The 24,006-nt window shown below is 37.8% G+C and overlaps 1 protein-coding gene across 1 annotated transcript; it reads right to left on the bottom strand.

Annotated features, from left to right (window-relative positions):
* Positions 1 to 631: 631 nt before the first annotated feature.
* On the bottom strand, positions 632 to 12,125 carry LOC140239723 (adipocyte enhancer-binding protein 1-like). Its single transcript, XM_072319546.1, has 6 exons — positions 12,119 to 12,125; positions 6,732 to 6,920; positions 5,965 to 6,066; positions 2,415 to 2,581; positions 1,564 to 1,719; positions 632 to 775 (listed from the first exon to the last, which is right to left on the bottom strand). The coding sequence occupies exons 1-6, from the start codon at positions 12,123 to 12,125 to the stop codon at positions 632 to 634; spliced, it is 765 nt and encodes a 254-aa protein (XP_072175647.1).
* Between the last annotated feature and the right edge of the window lie 11,881 nt (positions 12,126 to 24,006).

A 24,006-nucleotide genomic window follows, 5' to 3' on the forward strand; every position in this document is an offset into this window, starting at 1 on the left:
AGTAATGACAATGAAAACGAAGATCTTTTAACGACGACTTTTCGCAAATCATTGACTACGACTCCAAATCTATCCGCAGAATACCTCCATTTAGAGAGGTGTGAATATAAGATTGATGGGAACGGTTATCATTCAAACGCCTCAAATAATTGGGGCGAGCTTATAGTGAGCAATGCCTTCAAAAGTTCGGGAGTTTTGTTTTGTTTTATTTTATTTTGTTTTTTGTTTTTACTGCAATATATCAGGCCACGTTCTAATAATTATACATACACTATTCACTTACCTATTTACTTTGTACATTGATAATAGTAGCTCTAATCGAATCTTTTACCCTTTCTGGGAGGGACTAGTCGATTGTACCTCCTTGGTCATACTATAACAAGTTTCGCCTTTAGTATTTCTTAGATATATATATGGATGAAATGTGTCTCTTATCTGTACGTCGACGTCAAGGGAATGCTTTGACGTGTTGACTTATACTGATCTCAGTTTGAATCTCAGTTGCTTATGGATTCGCCCATTTTACTGTGCATCGTCATTTTACAGATAGAGGCTCTCCTACGACAGAGCAAAATATCAGAATGAAATGAAAAAAAAAAATGCAAAAACCAATGTTTATCTGTCTTTGCATTCAGCCTGTTGCAGTGTAAAGCTCCATGCGCATGCTCGGGTGATAGTTCCACGACACTGGATACACCCTTACGAAGCGACAAACGTGCGGCTCAGGAAGGCCGTTGTACACCACCGTGTCTTGATCCTCATTGCCAGAAAAGACCTGCAAGAAAAACAAAGCGTCGTCACATATGTAGCAACTTTTATGAAGCTAAAAACAATCACAACATATATCAATTCAATACTTCCTCGGCGTTGCCGTTGCTGTTGTGCATTGCGTTTGATATCTTGGGGGGGGGGGGGAAGGGAGGGTTAAGGTACCCATTTGAACAAATTGAGATCCTATTCCCCCAAAGCCCCCGTCACACTTTGCCGCATAGGCCCACCGTAATAGAAACGGGCGAGATTTTGCTCATCCGTTGTTGAATTCGTCAATCCGGTAGACAAAGTGTAAATTTTCCGTGTTAGTAGAGCGTGCATACACGGTCTAGCGGCCGGACAAAACGCACCTTTGACAACTGTGTACAGTGGAACGCGCTCAAAGATAATATGATAATATGAAGATAAATGTCCATCCAAAGGATAAAAAGGACATGAAACGCATTTTAACTGATATCAACGGATACCAAAATCCGACATTCGTCTTTAATGCGTTTGCCATATCCGGCAAAGTGTCACAGGGGCATAAGGGATGCAACCTGCTGAGCTTGGTGAAAATCCGTCATTGGGCATTCAAGGAGAACATGAAAGTTTAAAAAAACTTACACACGACGGACGACACACGACGAACGACACATGACGCACGACGAACGTCGGACGATGAATGACCGCAAGAGCTCCCTTTAGCCTTTGGCTCAGGCGAGCTAGAATTAAAAAGCCCCCAAATTGTCATCCCCTCCCCCCTCCCCCCCCCCACCTAAAAAAAAAAAAAAAAAAAAAAAGATATTTCACCTTCTCTGAGACGCCACTGGATGAATTTTCTGTCACCATAACAATGCCCTCTGCCTGCAATCCGCATCCAACCTTGTACTCTGTCACCCACTGTGGATTGTTCCGTCGACCTTGCGTTGCGAGTCCAACTATGCAGGTCGGATGCTCGAGATCAACCTGTGTTTAGAGTGACGGAGACATAAAACGAAATGTAACGTCAGGTCACAAGGGCCGGGGCGTACTCAAAACAAATACCACTAGTTTTATGATAACTTGTTTCTGCTTTAATTCTCTTATATGATTTATCCGGTCAACATGAAACTGTAACTTTTCTTTTACTTACTCTTAGGTCAGCGTGGAATCTCAGTGAAGTTTTCGCAATGTCGAAACTTAACGTGTGGTTTTTTACTTTTTATTGTTTAGGATTGGGGAAGCTTTGCCACTAACTACTGTGTCGATCGTCCCATTTTATGTTAGCATTATGATCATGTCATACCCAAACCGGTCAATCTAATTATCATCGCAATCTAGATTACGTCAGTTAAATATTCTGTTCCTTAGAAAAAAAATGCCCTTGCGAACAAAACTTACCATTTTCATAACTCTTGGGTACTGATTTCGATAAAATTGTACAGAGGATAGAGTTATACATAAAGAAAACAAACACTAACGAGAAAACATAGCTGAGACACAAGCAATTTATTCCTTCTATTGTTTTGCTTTGTTTTATTCTATCTATTCCAATCATATGATTTTCTTTACTTTGTTTTGTTTACTTGCCTTTTTGAGGGAATCTTTATTTATTTATTCTTTTGTTTGTTGTTCGTGTGTTTTGGTCAATTGACCAATATCAGTATTTCTCAACTTCTAACCTGGATCCATTGACCATAGCGTGTTGCACTTGTTACCCACGCAGTACTGCCGTTTAGTCTTCCTTTCTCAGGTCCAAAATTATTGTCAAACTTGCTAGACGCCGTGATGCTAGCATCCGGTATGGTTTTGCTTTCCATACCTAGTGCCTTTGCAAACACGGGTATCTCTGCAAGAAAAAAAATAAAAGGAACGCATCTGATTACCGTAAAGACTGTTAACGGCAACCTATAGACTCTGTACCAAGCAAAACACTCTGGGAAGGGATAAAGGAACAAATGGGTGAGATCAAGGAAGTCTGTGCCGATCGACATAATTATACACAGAAATATAATACGTATACAGTATGTCCCCCCCCCCCCCAAAAAAAAAAAAGAAGAAGAAGATACAAATGAATTTTCGCAATCATTACCTTCATAATGACCAAAAAAATTAGAATGCTATTTCAGGGTATGAACTATAACTTCTTCCCTACATCTTCCAGAATATCCCATTCATTTTGGTGAAGTGTGTGAAATGTGTATCGATGTGTATCCATTTGAATGAAAAAAATGCTCACAACTGACACAACTGACAGGACAACTAAGAAATGAATTCATGTGCATGATGTTACATCATTGTGTAAATAAGGTGAATACTGTATGTAAATAATTATGATACTTAATGATTATCTTAATGAAAGAAAGAATGAACAAGAAAAAGGAAACAGAAAAAAAAGAATATACGGAGAGAGCCAAAAATGAGAAGGAAATTAATGCAGCCTTCCAAAATATACTAGAAATAATCTTATATCTTGCCTTAATCATGCATTTTCACACCTTACCGATTCTTGCAAACTAAACAAAAAAGCTTCCTTTTTGATAAACTATTAATATCGTTGATTGAAAATGAAAAGAAACACGCAGTCACTCTTTCAAAAGATATACTATTGGGAAAAGGAAGCAAGTGACATCGAGTACAAATGCTACAAATGAAGAAAATATGTTTTTTTTTTTTTTTTTTTTTTGGGGGGGGGGGGCCTTTCAACACGGAAATTTGTGATGAGAAAAATGTCGGTATTCGTGCAAATCATATGGTGATGCATTTATGACAATTTCACAATTTTGATATTCCCATAGAAACTCATTATTACGTAACTTGCTTCCTCTTGCCAAATTATTATAGATTTGTACCAAACATGAAAAATCTGGCAAAAGGAAGCATGTGACAATCATATCATGACTATGTTACTTGCTTCGTTTTGCCAAAGTATTATAGATTTGCAACAAACTTAAAAAATTGGCAAAAGGAAACAAGTGACAATCATATCATGAGAATGTTATACTTGCTTCCTTTTGCCAAAGTATCATAGATTTCTAACAAACATGAAAAATGGCAAAAGGAAGCAAGTGACAATCATATCATGAGGATCTTGCTTGCTCCCTTTTGCCAAGGCATTTTAGATTGTGTGTGAATATAAAGATTTGGCAAAGGGAAACAAGTGACAATCATATCATGAGGTTTTAACTTGCTTCCTTTTGCCAATCTTTTTTTCATGCAATTTTGTGTGACTTGCTTCTTTTTGCCAACCGAATATCTCAGAAATGGGCCAAAATTGTAACTTTTGGATTTTCAGCTAAATAGAACATGCCTCAAATATGCCAAATAAATAAAAAGTCAATATCCATGATAATGTCACTTGCTTCCTTTTGCCAAAGTATAGAGGGCAGTATTGTGCGAGAACAGAATGAACGACTGCGTATTTTTTGTAGGGTGCTGTTCGTTATTCCGAAGGTTCGATATTCCGAGGGTTCGTTATTCCGAAGGTTCGTTAATCCGAAACACACAAACTCCCTATACCTAGAGATTCGTTAATCCGAACATTTGTGGCGTTATTCCAAAGGTTCGTTATTCCGAAGATTTGTTCATCCGAAAATGAAAGGACTGAAGAGCTTCCGGAATAACGAACCTTCGGAATAACGAGCTGTAACCATTTTGTAGACGTGAACACATGCAATGGACAAACTGGAAGGGAAGGGATTCCTAATAATTGTTATGCTCTACAAATATCCCTCATTTATTTGATACCACTTCAGCAAATTGGATGAGGTTTAAGGTACGGTGTAGGTAATAAGTTGCAGTTTCACACCTTGCAAATTGCATTTTGATTGATTGAATATCATTATAGCTATTATTGCAAAAAAGTCCTATTGTGTATGCAAGTTAAGATATAAGTTGTGTAATCATAATGTTACAGATGCATTGGATAATGGATGAAAATGGTGATAATTGTTGAAAACATTTATACTGTTATTTTTGTATAATGTTAATGAAATTAAATAAAAGTTGATGTACATTAAGGAATGGCATACACAGCATAAATGAAATCATTCTTTTTTTGTTTTTGTTTAGGGGAGCTTATGATTTACTGTACATGGCTCGACATTGTCATTTTCTCTAGTTGCCCGCTTGGACCACCAAATTTATTAGATACTTTACCATGGCTGGTATCCATTGCAGCTGAGGGTGATGTTGGATCTTGGTTGGGGGTGGAGGGAGGGGAGGAAGAGGGGTAAGAGGGGGGGAGAAAGGGTGGAGAAGCAGAGGAGGGGGCGAAGGGAGAGGCGGTGGGAGAAAGAGAAGAGGAGGAGGAGGGGGAAGAGGAGGGGGAGGAGGAGAGGCAGGAGGAGGGGGAGGAGGAGGGGGAGGAGGAGGGGGAGGAGGAGGGGGAGGAGGAGGGGGAGGAGGAGGGGGAGGAGGAGGGGGAGGAGGAGGGGGAGGAGGAGGGGGAGGAGGAGGGGGAGGAGGGGGAGGAGGAGGGGGAGGAGGAGGGGGAGGAGGGGACGGGGAAAGGATGAGGAGAGGGAAAAGGAGAAGAGAAAGGTGCTGAGGATGACTGTTTAAAATCGAAGGGTGTGTTTTCTTCCGTCAAGCTCGACGTGGTAGGATAGTCTTCAACCTCTTCTGTAGCGGGCCTCACGGTCATCTCTGCCAACGGGGCTGCTGTTCAGTAGGAAACACTAACCATAATAGGGTCATGACAGTTGAGAACGATGTCTACATAGGTTCACTGAAGTCATACACGATGAACAACAAACGGATATCACCATGCTAGCAAAGCGTTTACTGCATACAATTATAGTAACACTACCCTCCATGGGAAATAGTGATTACTATCAGTGCATTGACATAATTATTCTTTAAGCATTATAATCCCGTATTTACAGTCATATCTTTTTCTTCTGAGCAACAGGACCATGGTACAGTGTTAGTATTTCAATGCATTGTGAAGATTAATTGCACGCATTATTCTTTCACGAATTATCTCCTCGCGAAATTTCCTACATTTTCATACCAGCAAAAATCAACATTATCTTATACCATAAAAAAGAAAATCAGAGGTCTCTTACCCTAATATCAAGGAGTATAGGTCTTGAGGGATCATCTCCCCAAAATTTTGGTGCTTTTATCCGCCCTGACGTTAAGTAACCTGAACAGAGGGAGCATGTATTGTTGTAATGGTGATTAAGAGTCATCTTTTGACCCTGCTACTTTTATAGAAAGTCAACTCACGAACTTCGCAGCGGTGTCCGGTGAACTCCGGGGGACAGTGACAGATGGAGCCCCTAATGGTCTCTTCGCACAGTCCATGTTTGCAAGGATTCACCAGGCAGTCTCCATGTGTAGAAAAAAAATAGTAAATGAAGGGGAGAAGATGATCGAAATAACTGTTTTTTTTTTCTCGTGTCAGTCAGCCCAAGACCTTACTAAACCAAACGATTTGACTATTCATTGCCATTCTCATTATTATGTTAGTCACGACTATCTTTTATCACTATCATTACTATCAATATCATCATAATTTTATAAAAAGCTTTATCCAATGAAAATATAGCTCGCTCAGGCTCGTACTTGGAGGGGGCATGGCTTTGTCTTTGCCCGTGTGTAAGGGAGAGAGAGAGAGGGGGGGGGGGTGTGCATGATATGGAGATGGGGGCATTGTTTCCCTTTTGATTTGAGGAACTATTTTGAAACCGTCATCGATGAAAATGTGACGAGAGGGATTTTTTTTTTCATATATCTATGAAGTGACATCGATCCACAGTAGGTATCCAATGCAATTTTCTACGATGTCAACAAGGCTGTTCCTTGAACTATGGGATCAGCAGCTACCAAAGGAATACTGCCTTGTGATTCTAGTCACTACTCTCGTTCGTTTTACTATTACAATTGACATTGATTAAATCCTTTTAGTCGCTACCACTGTCATTGTATCGATTATCCATCAGTATCATTTTGCTTTCATGCATCACAGTAACGCTCCACTTTGTAGCTATTACCAGGAAAGCGGCAGATGTGGTTGGAGGATATCTTTTGAGCCCCGGCTGTGATGCTAACACCGGGGATCTCCTTCGGAAGGAGCTGCACCTGCAAGCCGTTGTACTCCTTCACTGGGCATTGCTTGATCAACGACGACGAGTGGTAGGTCAGATCATGACCAACACCACAGTGACCTTGGTCATGTTGGTCTGGGTTTGAGAAGTAAAGCATACAAGACAGATGGAGACACCCACCAAGCACGTGTAAACGCATGGAAGGTATAGACCTTTGTCACATCCACTAGTACACCATCTATGTGTAATATTATGTTTATACATATTATATTCATACAGACTGTAAATGTGAAGAGCCAATGGGTCTGCCTTTTCTTGTCAAGCAGGAAGGGAGGCTCTACCGCAACCACAATAAATGAATTATCAGATTAAGCTGAAAATCTGCACACTTACAGAAGACTTCCGGAGGATTTTCAACAAATGTAAATTATTCTAATTGATAAACAGTTTAAAAATTTATAATGATTGAAATGTGGAATAAGAATGTTTTCAAAATTAATAACAAATTGCAATGAAAATAGGATGATGACATGGCAGCCTCATCATACGAATGCATTATGAGTTGGGGCTTAAGGAAACAGAACAAAAGAAGATGACATGCAAAGATTCGACACATGTGAACTTGTCAATCAAGCGGTATTAGTTACGTTCAGACGACAAGCCCTAACCCCGCTGTTAGGAAACCTCGAGGTTAAGCTCTGTCTCCTAACTTCGACGTGCGTCCACACGACGAAGCTTAACCTCGAGGTAAGTAAACGTCGAGGTTAAACTCCGGCCCCTTTGAGTGCGTTAATTTTTGTGTCCACACGGTGCTTAACTTCGAGTGGGGACCCCCGCTTACCATAAGATATCTCATTTCATTTTATTTTGTCACGGTACCGGGCTCAGCCGGAGGCTGTTTTTCAGCCAGTCCGTGAATTAAAAATACACGTTACACAATGAATTGTACAATACAAAAGTTACATAACTGAAAATGAGTAAGAAAACAAAACAAAACGTTGCTCTTAACATCGAACTAACCTCGAGGTTAGCTAACTAAAAGTGCGTCTACACGGTCCCTAACTACAAGCTCAACCTCGTCGTCTGAACAATTGCTAGATTTCTGAAATGTTCTTATGTGAGGCTCTTATGTCTTCAACATTGTTCAGTGTAATTAGTTTAAGATTTTTCCGAGTTTTGGGTTCTCTAATCAAGAACCACAATATAATCCACAAATCTACACATGGAGATGTCGGTATAACGTACAACATGATGTGAAATTATGAAAATTGTCTGGCATGCCTCTTTAATAGCTCGTTGTATTCATCAAATTAAATTAAATTAAATTCAGTTTATTGATTTCATAAAAGCAATACAGCCAAAAAACTGTACAATAGTCAAATGCCCAGGAAACCACGAAAAAGCCAGTGGCTTGAAGATTGTGATTCCCTATACAGAAGTACTTTAAAAACAGATTGGCGTAAAAATACAAAAATGTTACATAATAACACTAGATAATGAATTAAAGACAAAGATACACGTAAAACAAACAGATTATACACAAGTACAGCACAAACAGAACGTCTTGAATGTATAATGCTCCAATATCTTGAAAAAACATAATTAATCATAAAATTCAAAAAGAAATTGTTTCAATTTCAACTTAAAAAGATTTAAACTCATAACGTACTTAGGTTAGATTGCAATGAAATCCATATTTTTCCCCTTTACTTTGCATTGAGTTCCTACATTTCATCCTAAATCGGCATAATGACAAAAAAAAAAAAAAAAAATTATGACGGGTATTAAGATTTAGACTCGTAGAATGCGTTTTGAAATAATCATGAGAAATACACAGCAATATCAAATGTACATATTTAAACATAAAAAAAATCTCCAAATTTATGAAGTTCTTCCATCGAGATGTTTTCATTGCAACTGATTGACAAATTGCCCTACATCGACGTAAATAAGCACTGAATTGATCAGTGTTTTAGTAGTAGCCATGATAAAAAATCATGGGCGTACATACTCGAGCAGGATTCGAACCCACGACCTCCTGATCACCGGACAGGCGTCATCTCCACTAGACCACCGAGCTTTCGCCCGACAGCAAGTGTTGGTTCTTAAATCCTTACAGCATGCAGCGGGTACTGCTTTGTTATTCAAATTTATGAAGTTCTTCCATCGAGATGTTTTCATTGCAACTGATTGACAAATTGCCCTACATCAACGTAAATAAGCACTGAATTGATCAGTGTTTTAGTATTAGCCATGATAAAAAATCATGGCTGCATGCTATAAGGATTTAAGAACCAACACTTGCTGTCGGGCGAAAGCTCGGTGGTCTAGTGGAGATGACGCCTGTCCGGTGATCAGGAGGTCGTGGGTTCGAATCCTGCTCGAGTATGTACGCCCATGATTTTTTTATCATGGCTACTACTAAAACACTGATCAATTCAGTGCTTATTTACGTCGATGTAGGGCAATTTGTTAATCAGTTGCAATGAAAACATCTCGATGGAAGAACTTCATAAATTTGAATAACAAAGCAGTACCCGCTGCATGCTATAAGGATTTAAGAACCAACACTTGCTGTCGGCCGAAAGCTCGGTGGTCTAGTGGAGATGACGCCTGTCCGGTGATCAGGAGGTCGTGGGTTCGAATCCGGCTCGAGTATATACGCCCATGATTTTTTATCATGGCTACTACTAAAACACTGATCAATTCAGTGCTTATTTACGTCGATGTAGGGCAATTTGTCAATCAGTTGCAAAAAAATTCTCGTTCTATAAAAGATCCTGTCTTTGAGGGATTAAGAGCCTACGTCCTTGAAAAGAGGAGTATGAGCGAAATAATGAGAGTTTGTACACGGTTGAATAGCTTTTTTCTGAAGAAAAATAAGACGATTAATGTCATGCTCAGTGTAGCTCCAGACCATACCAAGTTACAGTAAACAGTTACAGTACTAGGAAAGGCAAGACAAGGGCGTTGTGTCACATAAATATCGTTTTCCTTGGTAAAAATATCACGCAAAGCTTATAAATCATCCCAGGAGGTAGTAATGAGGTACACTGATCTTGCCATGAATGTAATTGATGTGATTTATCCAGGGTTATCTCTCATCTACAATAACCCCAAGAAAATTAATTGAATCAACTCTGGAAATAACATTACCAACTGCGTATATCATCATATCATTGTGTGGCAGCTTCATTCCGGAGGACTAAAATATCATATATTTTGTTTTACTTGCATTCATTTGTGGTCTGTTACTTTTAAACCTATCACAAACCTTTCGCAGTTCATCATTCGTCATTTTGTTCAATATTGTTTTGTAAGAATGAGAAGCAAATAGGTTTACGTCGTCCGCATACGGTATATATGCTCCCTTGTGGTACCCTACACGTTACGGGTAGAATGTCTGAGTTGGTGCCCTTAAAACTAGTATATTGACTTCGCCCACTGAGATAGCTTTCAAACCAGCGAAGGAGTACCCCTCGAATGCCGTAGTGTTCTAATTTGTGTAGAAGTAAAGTGAAAGGTTGAAAACATGGCACAATGGTTGAGCCTTGAAGTGAATAATTCTCTTAATAAATCTATAACTTAATCTATCATGTCCCAAGGAAGCTGAACATTTCAAACTTTCCGTGTTCTCAATTTCTTTGTCATCTTCAATGTCTTTTTTTTTTACGAGCACATCAACAGCATTTGGGAGCTTGAACACATCTCCCCAAAATTTCATTAACAATCTTCCAAGTTTTACAAAGGTTGGTTTCATTTCTAATGATTAAGTTTGTAAAATATGTTCGCCTTGAATCACGCATTATGCTATCTAACGTATTTCTATACTGCTGATATATCACCTAATTTTTACTAGAAGGCGCGTTGATATATAAACGAGATAATCTCTGTTTCCTGTTCATAAATTTCAGAATATCTTTCGTTAAACAAGGGTTTCTTGCAATTGTTTTCTTACATTTCACTTTTGGGACTGATTTCAACGTATAATTGTTACAAATTTTAACCACAAGTTTCGAGAAAAGCGTTATATGACATAATCATTTACATCATCACAAGAATCAACACTGTCTTGACCAGCTAGCAGAACAAAGGTCTTGGATAAGATCTGAGTAATTCAGATTATTTGCAAAGCTTTGACATTCAAAGTATCGACAGTTCTTGTCCAGTTTTATATCAGGCAAATCAAAAGTTGTGACTTGAAAAATAGGCAGGTGATCAGATATATCTGAAAATATGATACCAGGAGTAATGGACTTGTCCAAGACATTTGTAAATATGTAATCAATACATGAAAATGATGAGGATGTCACTCGGGTAGGCTTTGTTATTAAGGGGAACAGGTTATGTATATACAAACTGCTAAGAGAATCATTTGTACATGAATTAATGGAGTGCTTCGAAATATCAAAGTTAAAATCACCTGCAACGTAACACAACTTATCTCTCGCAATAGTTAATGTAGAATTCTCCAACATTCCATTGAAAGCTTGTGCATTCGAGTTGGGCGCCTTGTAAACTCTTATACACCTAGTATGATATTATTGTTTTCCATTTCGAACTCAACGAACATTGTATCTACAGATTCGTTTAAAAACGACAAGTCATCTCTCACTTGAAAAGAGGATCTCTCATCAACAAACAAGCTCCCCCACCTCTCCGATGTTCACGTGGTTTATCCACAAAGGAGCAGCCCTTCATATTATACACAGACGGTATATTGGAATTAAACCATGTTTCAGAAAAGGCATAAATTGAAAACTTGTACAGAACATTTAGACAGAAATGCACGTTTGTCTCCACATTGATTGAACTTTCTATCGAAAGTATCATTAAAGTTATAATTACAGGGATTTTCCAAACTACTGGCAGACCAACCTTCCTCTTGATTAATGCCAAATACATCAAAAGCATGAAAATCGAGTCATGAAGATCAATAATGACTCGAGTAATTGACAAACGTGTAAATTGTCCATTGAAATTTATCATCATCGAGAATTTGATTGAAAAGGTAGCTAGTTTGCAGTGAATTGGAAACAAATCAAGGAATTATAAGGTAAGGGCGAATGCATACTAGATGTACAGCAAGTTTCATGACGACGCGATCTACATATTACACAGGTAAGTTTCTTGTGAAAGGTTCTCACATAGGGTTGAGACAGATGTAACATTTCATGATAAACTACATTACACACATACACATGCACACACATTACGTAACACAAGTAATGACGGCAATGTCAATGAATAGTAACACAATCGAGCAGAGTACAGGGCACAAGAAAGACGAACGTTCGAGTTCAAAAGTTGACAAGTTCGAATAACATACATACGGGCCATGTTTGTTTAAATCATGAAGGCTGGAGAGCGGTCTCTAATTCTAACTGTAAGTTCAGAAGCATCATCCTTTCAAAAGTTATTAGAGCCGAAACATTACAGTGGGTAAAGGCTTTTGATGAATGAAAAGGGGCCTTATATAAACCATATGTTTGTTTGTTTGTTTGTTTGCTTTTATTTCTGCATTCAATCAGATGCAATTTGAATGCAAACTTCAAAAAGTACAAAGACAAAGAATAACAAGTGCAGTGAAATAAATCGATAACAATATACATAAATAGATTCACATATGTGATTGCATTGAGCAATGTAGATACACAGAAATATGAAATAAAATATACAGTATTTTTCAGTAAACAACAGAGATAATTGAATGCAGGAGACCACCATCATAAGCGATTAAGCTTGAAATGGATGGAGGCCTCGTAATTACACTTTTTTGCAAAAAGGGTAAGCAAAAACAACTGCGAAATGTCATTTCCTTTATAGGCACAATCATCAAAATCATTTAAGAGGAATTCCTCTTTTCGGAAATACGCAAAACTAAACGTTAACTAGTTAGACTCATTTAACCATATTTGGAGCCCTTTTGTAAAATCTGAAGTGCGACTTTTTTTAAAAAATTTTGCTTATAAGAATTGCTTTCCTGAATGTGGCATTGACAAATGTTTCAGACTTAAAATAAATGAATAGAGCTACGACTAAAGAGCCTTCTTCGAAGCTCAACAAAAAGGAGACACTGCATCATCAAATCAAACTCATTCCAACGACATGTCAATCTAAGTAATCTGAAACATTATAAAACGACTATACTCACTTCCACTCCTCCTCCGTGCCTGAGCAGAACCTGATGTCATTAAAAGTAATGAAAAAAAAAACCCCAAAGAAACAAGTAAGTAAACAACAATGAAGGCATTTTTGAACAAAAATGATAAAAGACATTAGTAGATCTAGTCTGGTAGAGCATGCATTTTTTTTTCTCGGAAAAATGCATAACCAGTAAGCTCACAATGATGAATGCCTGCTGTCCTTTGACTTTGAAGGGGAAAATGTAAAAAATTCGGGTCAAAGAATATCATTTTGTTCTTCGGCGTCAATTTGAGGGCGTTTCACATCGTTTCATAGAGATTTTCAAGACTTGTCATTCAGAATATTCTGTGATTGTTGTTCATAATTATGTAGGCTCATTGCTTGGGTAATACCACCAGAGCCCTGTTTCATTAAGCTGTTCACAAAGTTACGCATGATTTTACGAACGACTGGAACTTTGAATGCCAATATGTTTGTGTGCCCTTCCCCCTTTAGTTTTTAACAAAGTAACTATTTCATCTGCATCAGGGCAAAAATACACTCTCAACCGAAAACGTGTGTAAACATGTAAAAATAACCGTAATTATCTGCAAATTTAAACGTCAGTTATTACAATTATTATCAATTCTTAGAAACCCACTTAAAGACGTTCGTAAAGTCTTGCGTGATTACAAGCAGCTAAATGAAACAGAGCCCAGGTGTCTTCATAAAAAAAAAACCGCCTTCTTAAGCTTGTTGCATTCTTTACGATAGAATTTTCTCGTCACTTTCAAAATTTCTCCAATCAAATTTGATTGATGTACCAGCAATCAATTTCGGGAGACATAAAACCGCAGTACAAACAGAATTCCATTCGTATAGGCAGTTCAAAAAAAAAAAGAAAAGAAAAAAAAGTTGATTGTGAAATTAGCCCGTCAACATGACAAGTTGAGTAACAGTTAATTGTATCAAGTCGAATTCGTTCATTGTTAACATTGTCTGTCTTTTTTCAGCCTTTCAAATTCGGTTATGAGCATGCATAATTGAAATAAATGTACTTGTGTTTAGAATGTGAGGTTCATGTCAAGCATAAAATCAAAATATAGGTAGAGCGGGGCTTTGTAGTGGGAACCAGGCGGGGTCGCATCGAACGCGCCCCCCTTTAATTTTTGTTAAAACAAAAGAAATAAAAAAAAAGGGGGAGGGGGCGCCCCTTTTAACTTTGTAAAGCCCCATTCCCTTACGGCATTCTTGGACACGCCCCTGGTTTTTGAAACGCCTTTTCTTGTCAATTCTAGGCTCCGGTGCTGTTATGCTCATTTGGCAAATAACAATATGACTTTGTGAAATCTGAGAATAGATATCGTCATCTTTATTGTGAAAATGGTGTTTTGCCATCGACTCCCCTAGTCCACTGGCGTAAAGATGACAAATGTGGAACGATGAACGTTAAAATGAACACAAGAAAATAAAAGTAACTAATGATAACGCATGTTAATAAAAACACATGTTAAGGAAAGAATAATGCGAAAATAAAGAAAGCAAACTTGAAAAGGAGAGAAAATTTTGAAAAAAAAAGAAAGTAAACATGAAAAAGAAAACGAGTACAAGATTAGAAACAAAGTGGGTATTGAGCTCATCTGAGTATTGCAAATTCACCTTTCATGTTTTCTTGTAGAAGATATGAACTAGGGAGAGGGGGTGCGGGGGGAAGAGGATTTCGGCGGCATGGTGTCCGTTTGTATGTTTCATCAACCAAGCGTCAATATGTGCTAGGTTTGGTGAGGAATATGATGCGCTCTCAAGAAGGAGAAAATGTGACCCCCCACTACTTTGGGCTGCAAAGAGGCATAATCACTGTATTCACTATTATAATACAAGCAATTTCAGTCATTAGTATATTATACAGTCATTGGTGATTACTTAGTCATAACACTAACTTTGTTTTGTCCCTTCTGGATTATGGATTCCTTAATTTCGGATTATGGATTCCTTAATATCGGGGATTTCGGGCTCGATAACCCCCTCCCCCACCCCTTACAGGGAAGTGGGGAGAGGGTTTTTCCACCTTTGAATGCAATGGAGAATCCTCTTACCCCCCCCCCCCCCCCCATAAAGAAGGAGGAATTTTATTTGCTTAGTTTGGTGAAGATTCGTCATATGCTGGGGTTTCGAAGAAGAAGTTTAAAATGCATAAAAAATGCACATACGATGAATTATAACAATACGCTTATGTAGTTCCACTCTGCGCAAGAAGTGAAATAAGATCATTTTCCATAAGAGGCATGATGGTTTGGAAGTTCGTTGATACATTTATCTGAGAGGAAATGGTTATTCATGTAATCCTAGTTTATAGAGTTTGCAACATCTACACGCCAGCAACAAAGTGCAAATGAATTCACTGAGTTCAAAAGATGTCCCCCCAGTTTGATTTATTTTTCTCTCGAATACTTTTAATTCCTCTAATATGAAATCGCTCAGGTTTTTTTTTTCTCATTAAGTTGAACAAGCAAGAGACATGTTGCGACACGGATTGTCGCCCCTACACGGATTGTCGCCTCCTGCTCGGGGCGACAATCCGTGACGGGCGCTGGCGGCACGGATTGTCGCCTGGCGACAATCCGTGACGCTTGTGCAGTTCCCAGTTTTTGACCTCGAAGGCGACAATCCGTGTTGGCAAAAAAAAATTGTTGCAACACGGATTGTCGCCCCGTCACAGATTGTCGCCCCGGGCTCGGGGTGGTTCCTCCCGTGTTAAGCTTTGGTGGGATGGGTATGACTGGTAAGTTATGCGTGTGTGTGTGTGTGTGTGTGTGTGTGTGTGTGTGTGCGTGTGTGTGTGCGTGTGTGTGTGTGTGTGTGTGTATTGTGAGCTGCATGATATGTGATGTGTATGATTTGTTGTGTGTGTGTGTCTGTGTGTGTGTGTCTGTGTGTGTGTGTGTGTGTGTGTGTGTGTGTAAATGTGTGTATGTGTGTGTGTTTGGAGTATAATAATACAATATGTAGAAACTGTGCATGTGTGGTGGTCATAGTGGTAGTGGTTTGTTTGTCTGTGTGTATATGTGTGCCTGTATGCTTACGTGTGCATGTGGAATATAGCGGCGCTACTGTGGCAATACAAACGCCTTCAGAGTGTATGAGCACGTGTTTAAAAAATTCACACCAGCGTTGATCTAAAAATAGTATGGGTGTGTGAACCAATATCAGCGGTGAGGCAGGCTAGGCGAGAGAGAGACCGAGAGAAAATACATACGAGGGAGGTACCCTCCCCAAATGTTATTTGTCTTTGTTCATTTTTCACTGCAGTCATTTTCTTCCATCAGTCTTACAAACTAGAACGTCCATACCACTATCCTTTGTCCCAGAATAGGTTTGGCATGCTTTATGCATGAGCGAATAATTTCCACACGCCATAAAAAATTTGTCAATCGTTAGTTGATTTTAGCACAAACGAACTGCCATTGCACACCGCTAATACATACGTAATACAAACAAACACCAACAAACACTCAAACAAATCCTCATAATGCAAATAAACCAACTCAACACTTTTTTCCTTGATATTCATTGATTTCATTCAAATCATTCATAAATCGACTCATTCTGGGTGTAACATGAAAAAAAAAAGTTACAAATGGCAATTCGAAACAGAAACAAATCCATTTGTCAATTTATATACCACAAATAATCTCACTTCAACATAGATAACTCGATTATAGACCAACCCTACTAACAATTTCTTCACGAGAAAGTTTTGACATGTAGGGCCCTACCAAACCTATATTCCTTGAAAACATTGGTTTGGATCATGTAACACCTTCTTACTTACAAGGGCATATACATAAAAAAACACACAAATACATTACACGAATCTAGAATGAAATCAGTCATAAAATACCCGACCACCCCCTCCCCTCCCCATCCGAAACAAATCTAGGGCCTACATCTATCCTAAATATTAAAAGGAAGATAAACCCAAAGAACAATGTGGATTGAGTGAAAGCAGCAACATTAGTAGAACACATCAGTGAAAGTTTGAAGAAAATCGGACAATCGATGCAAAAGTTATGAATTTTTAAAGTCTTGGTGTTGGAACCGCTGGATGAGGAGACTACTAGAGGTTATGACGTATGAGTGGACTACAATATCAAGAAAATATAAAGAAAATACTACAAAAATCCATTTTTCATGAAAATTACAAATTCCATCAACTTGATATTGACATAAGTTAAGGGTAGCAATTATTCCCCCTGCTTTCTGAAAGCGGTTGGTCCACTGCTCTTTCATAATTCTAGAAAAGTGAATTTTTGTTGAATATCCTTTATATTTTCTTTGTATTGTTGTCCACTCATACGTCATATCCTCTAGTAGTCTCCTCATCCAGCGGTTCCAACACCAAAATTTTAAAAATTCATAACTTTTGCATCGATTGTCCGATTTTTCTCAAACTTTCACTGATGTGTTCTACTAATGTTGCTGCTTTCACTCAATCCACATTGCTCTTTGGGTTTACCTTCCCTTTAATTTATCCTACCAACATCTGTCATACCATTTATAACTATCCTTCTTCAAATCCAATCCCAAACCCACCAACCCCTGATTAAACAAAACCTAAATCATCCCAAACCCACATTCACGAACCCAAATACACACACACACACACACACACACACACACACACACACACACGAACGTTCCATTATTCCGAAGTTTCGTTTTTTCCGAGGCTTCATTTTAATATCCGAAACACACAATTCCCTATACCTAGAGGTTCATTGATCCAAAAATGAAATTCGGAATAACGAACCTTCGGAATAATGAGCCTTCGGACGAATGAGCCTTCGGACGAATGAGCCTTCAGAATAACAAACTTTTGCAATAACGAAATGTAACCCCCTTCCCACATACCGACGCACACCCGAACCGATACCACATTCCTTCCTGATGAAACGATTTCCCAATGTTGATAAATAAGACATAATGGACCGTATGCAGAAAAGCAGCATCTGCCCGCACGCAAGCTCCACTCCGAATTCATAATTATACAAATCTGCCAAACAAACTCATCAAATTCAAAGCTGCTGATAAAATCAATATCAACGTTTATGCCAGCAACAGCTTACTAGGTATCCCTCCCCACGCTCAGCTAAAAAACACATACGCAAAAAACTGACATAATAAACACATTCTTCCATCACACACACACACACACACACACACACACACACACACACACACACACACACAACGGACACTAAATTATCATGTGCACGCGCACATACACACTTCCTTGAAACCTCACCATGACTTTTTACATGACATATTTGCATGGATGTAGCCATGTAAGTTATGTGTTAGTATTTCAATGATTATGTCCAGAACGATATTACCCAGCAAAATGTGCTTCGAGGGCGGGCGACAATCCGTGTAGGGGTGACAATCCGTGTCGCAACAAGACACGTCAAGACTGGTATCGTTTAAATTGCACGAACATTGTACGAACTATCTAGATTGGCAAAATTTTTTGTCTGACAGAGAAATCCATGTGTGTGTAGGATTATGTAAAAAAAAAACAAAACAAAACAAAAACAAACGTTTTCTGTACGTTCAGAAAATTAATTTTTCATGACTTGAAAACGACATTGCCACGTAATATATGGTTGCTAGTGGCAATTAATGTAATGACAGTCAGAGCGTAAGATATTCATGATGCTGCTATACGATTGAGATGCTTGTAGCTGATTTAGTTGCTTACTAACTGTATAATGGTGAGGTATCGTCATCTTTCCCTGTTTATGAAATTTCGAGCGTTTGTCATGATAATGTATAGTGACTATTTCTGCATCTGATGGGGATTAAAAGTACATGAAGGACCCACTCTGATCTTTTTGGACCGTTGGAACCGCAATATGACCTTTAGCTGCCAATCAGCCAAATCAGTACTTTACCACGTATGGCCATTGTGTTTTTATAATCGTGATCGTTATCATTTTAGGCATTGTATTTCTGTTCTGTTGTAACTTCGTGTTCTATTTTTCATACCATCACCTCTGCCATTGTGACTACTTAAAGATATTTTGTTCCCGCAATATCATTAACTTTCAGTCATTTTAGTCATACAAAAAGATCAGGCACATGTCATCATTCTAGTGTTTTGAGGAAAAAAAAAACACATCGTGGATGTATAAGAACTGATGTCAGCCATTTGGTGCTCTGGTTGTATCCAAACCAACGGTTTGACAAGGCTTGAATTATACATATAAAAAAAAAAAGAAGTAGGTCTAACCGATCTCCAAAGTTGTTGAATATTAAATTTGTTTATTTTTTAGTCTAAACTAGAAGACATATTCAGTACAGGCCTTTAAAGTACGTTATAATAGTAAAATGACACCACTAGGAGGTGCGCATTCATAGATATTGCGTCATCCGTTTCCATGCTTACCTGTCAGCATGCAGACCAAAATTGTCACAACGAGAGTCATGTGATACACCTTTCTGGTCTCACCCTGGATAGGAGAGGAAACAATGGACGCTTTATGAGGTCATGGGCAGGGGGAAATGGTTTTGATATTTCTCATTAAATGTGTAAACTGAATTATAGAACTCATCATAAGGCGTTTTTCATACTGGTCTTACTTAGTGGAATAACGACGTGAAAGGGTTAGTACAGTTTCGGTTGAATTTCGTGTGTTGATGATGATTTCTTTTTAATAGATATTTCTTAAGAAATAAAAAGAGCATATAAATTCTAAAAAAGGAATTCAAAGTTTATTTGATGGAAATTGGTTTGAAATAATGGCTGATATGTCCAAACAAAGCAACCCTAATAAAAGGAGGTACCCAACTTTTATTAGGGTTGCTTTGTTTTTTGAAATCTCTGTCATTGTAAACCTGATTTTCATCAAAGAAACTTTGAGTTTCTCCTAAAATAGCATGCACTTTAACATTTCATAAAATGGTTTCTAAGAATCTTACAAAGAGTCAAAAGATTAATCACAATCTCTACCAATATTATCCCTTCCCATTAACGACATTCACACAGTGTAATAGACAAAAGATTTATCAACATTGCACGTAACAAAAGAGCTGTGTGGAATGTACAATTTCCACATAAGAATGACAATCTACGAAAAAGGGACATAGGCTGCAAACACACTGAATGGAAGTACATGACTCTATTATGTCTGATCTCACATCAATACTTACCCTTATATTACCTTGTACAACTGTCGGTACACACACGTGAAAGAAAAAAAAATGGATATCATTTGAACATATAACAATTACGACCACGTTTTCTGTAAGAGTGATCACTGTCGCTCAATATTCAAAAACAACGACAAAAAATGTGAAAAGAATAAAAGTGCTTTCATGTTGATATTGTGATCAAAAGCGATATAGATTTGTGACAATTCGTTTGCAGGTCATCGTATGAGTATGAGTGATGGAATCATCACATCTTATGACGTAGTATTTCGCTAATTACATTTCTTGGAGATGTGCTAAATCTTGAACTGCAATAGCTTACTTTTTATTTCTGATAAAGATGAGGCTCTTCCGTTTCTACGCAGTAACGTTGATGTGTAAATCTATTCTACATTAGTAGCGTCGAAGTATGACATTTTGTGCTTCGCTATTTTTTATCAGCATGTGGAACTATAAGTACCAGTGAAAAATCACAGGAGATCTTAGTGGTGATTTTAATGTTTCCATAGCAAGCGTTTATCTGTGTGAATACACATAAAGTACATTAATTATAATGATATATAGCTGTACACCTACGTGCATCTGTGAAATAGATTATATCATCGTACACTATCATAAACACATTAATATGTATTGATTTTTAATCATTTCTGAATATGTATGCACACAAAATATATTTGTGTTCGTGTGTTCGTAGCATAGGGAAAAAGAAAGGTGGACATGTAATAAAAAAAAAAAAATGATTTGTATCACTTTCCCGATAGAATGTATGCTAGTAATAAATTATTATCATTTTTATTAGTGGTGAAACTGGGGTTTTAAAGTTAGAATAAGAAAGAAAGACAGTTCTTTACTGAAGTACCCCCCAAAAAACAAAACAAAACAAAACAAAACAAAAAACAAAACAAAACAAAACAAAACCCAGAATATGAAATGTGTGATTACGTAGACAGAAAGGTTGCTAGTCTTAACATCATTCAAAATGCTGTCCAGAAGAAAAAATATAATTGGCATTGTATTTCCCCAGGCAAAATTACCTACTGCATTCAGTAAGTACGTTATACATATTCTTACCCCCGCCCCCCCCCCCAAAAAAAAAAAGTGAAATGAAAAAAAAAAAAAATAAATGGGAGAGGGGTGGGCAGGTCCAAGTGAGGTATGGCTCAAACAGTATTTGAAATGAACGTGACCGCAAAACTCTGTAGACATTGAGATAACTCTCCAAATATCCACATGTACATGTAGAACATAACATTGAAAGTTCTTCTCTCATTCACTATTTTTATAGGTTAATATTTTACCATGCATACGAACAATCATATTCCTATAATATTTATGGTATGATTAAAACTATATGAAGGTCCAAGCAGAAATCCACACAATAAATCCAGTTAGACAATTAAAACACATTCCAGGTCATTTACTAACAGAAATGTTGCATTTCCCATTATACTTGTTAATCCAGTGTCTTGTTGCCACAGTAACAGTCATTGACAGTGCTATATTTTTTTTTTTTCACACAACAAATTCACGGCAAAAGTAATACATTTTAGTCGCAGCTGAAAACCAGAGTTACCTCGAATGTTTTGTTATGTGTTATGCAACTGTTGCTCTAATCATCTCAAAGTCAAAAAGACTTTTAAATCACAGGAGATAAAGTGAAATACTCGCTTACAAAAAAGCAGCCGATTTAATGAAGCATAAGCTAATAGGCTCCCCAAGAGAATTTGCATGAATTTGTCATGAGATATGAGATGCTATCAGGACATATACACTTTGAAAAAGCTTGAAATAGGTTTACAACAATTGTCATTTTCTGGTGATCAGCTACTCTCCGTACGACTTCACTTGTTACCCAACCAAGCCGTGCATGATGATGTCGAGTAAAACACAACGTAAATACTTGTTGAAGTTGTATTCAGGCTAATATTCATTTTTCTTTAGATTAGATTGCTTGGGAAATAGGTCAATCTTTTTTATATTTATCTAATTCTATTTGGTCAGGTGCAAATCATCCGTTCCCCTAAAAACCAACCTCAAATAATTTGCTTCTTTTATTTTTTAATATTTTTTTTTTTTGCATTTTGAAGAAATATGTGTTGGATTGAGTGTGTGTGTGTGTGTGTGTGTGTGTTTGCCAGCATTACTATCATGTTTCTCTTTATCTTTCTTGGGGGAAAATATAGAATTCACCCCCCCCCCAAAAAAAAATCAATTTCAGATAATATAAACACTCATTGAATGTGATCAAATGATCATATTATTTCTTTTTCATCCTGAGACAATGTGATAGCCTTGATATCATATGACAAATTTTCAAATTATGCTTGTACTGGTCACAAGAGGTTACGTATCAATTTATAATAATGTTTAACTGTATTAAAGATATCTTCTCGCTTTTTGTGTTTTTAATCATGATAATGATATTCAAGGTAAATATGATGAAATAGATTTAAATTGAAATCATCTATGTCTGGTTTCGTATTTCTGCTGGTATCATAGATTGGTGGTCATCACCATCCTTGCCGCAAATCTCTCGTTTGAAGAGGCTACACCCCCGTAAATAATGCCAGTGTACGGCCGTCAGATGGTAAAACGGTCTAACTCAAAAATTTGACTTTTTGAGGTAAATTCACTTTCCGGGACATGTGAGGGTGCTCTTTCCAATGGTGCTATCGAGAAAATCCCATCATGTCTTGTTTTAGAGATAATTTCCGCTATCTTGGTACTTTTTTGTATTTTTCCTTCAGATTTGATGGTAAAACAGTCTATCTTTGAGTTAGCCCATTGTCGATAATATCGTTTGGAGGTAAAACGAGCTATCTTTTACATAAACCATATAACCTTCTTAACTGAGATTTTTTTAATCATCGCTGTCAGATGGTAAAATGGTCTATCTTCGAGTTAGACCAGTTTACATAGTGTTTGTGGTCTATATCTAAAAGATAGACCATTTTACCATCTTATGATGTGTAGCGGGAGTGTATACATGTGCTGTGGTTAAACAGTCTATCTGCACAAAAATCTCATCTATTTTATAATTAAAACCCCAAATAAGCACAAAATTCTTCAGTTATCAGTGTTTAATATGCTTCTTCTTGTCCCATTGCTAAAAATGCATTATACCCATCTCCTAAAAAAGCTCAAACCTCTAAACTTTAAAGTCATTTTTCTCAGAACAGCAATTTTCGAGATAGACCGTTTTACCATCTGACGGCCGTGTATATCTTGGCAATCAATGACTTAAAATCAAAGATATAAAACACCTGTTTCTTGACCCTGGCCTAATCTAAGCATCAGTCATCGCCACTGCGCCACAGGGGGGGGGGGGGGGGGAGCATGCCTGTACTGCAGTGACCGGAATGTCATTCCATTTTGTCTCTCCCCCATCTCCCCCCCCCCCTCTCTCTCTCTCTCTCCCTCTCTCCCTCCCTCTCTCTCTCTCTCTCTCTCTCTCCCCCTCTCTCTCTTTCTCAACGATCCAGTCATTTGTAACCAGGGAGGTAGTCTCACCTCCCTGTTGTAACTCACTGCCAAATAGCACATTGTCAGCACCGGCAAACTGGCAATGCTCTCCTTCTCATTCCTGCATTTTCGTTATTTACGGGTCAATTTTTTTCGTTCGAAATGTAAAATGGATGACCATAGAATTTCTCAATAGAATATAAAATTGAAAACTTTAGAAAGGATAGAGAAAATTGAGTTCACTTTGAATGGTCTGCCACACGCAGATATCCTTATCATGCTCTTACGTAATACGACAGCTGCTGGAGTCATCAAACCCTGGCTTGGCCTCCAGGTTTGTCACGCCGAGCAGAAAGTTTATTTGCAATGGACAAATACTTCGACTCCCAACTCCCAAACGAAAAATCTTGAAAGCGGTATA

Source organism: Diadema setosum, chromosome 16 (assembly GCF_964275005.1).
Source record: "Diadema setosum chromosome 16, eeDiaSeto1, whole genome shotgun sequence".
Classification (NCBI taxonomy): Eukaryota; Metazoa; Echinodermata; class Echinoidea; order Diadematoida; family Diadematidae; genus Diadema; species Diadema setosum.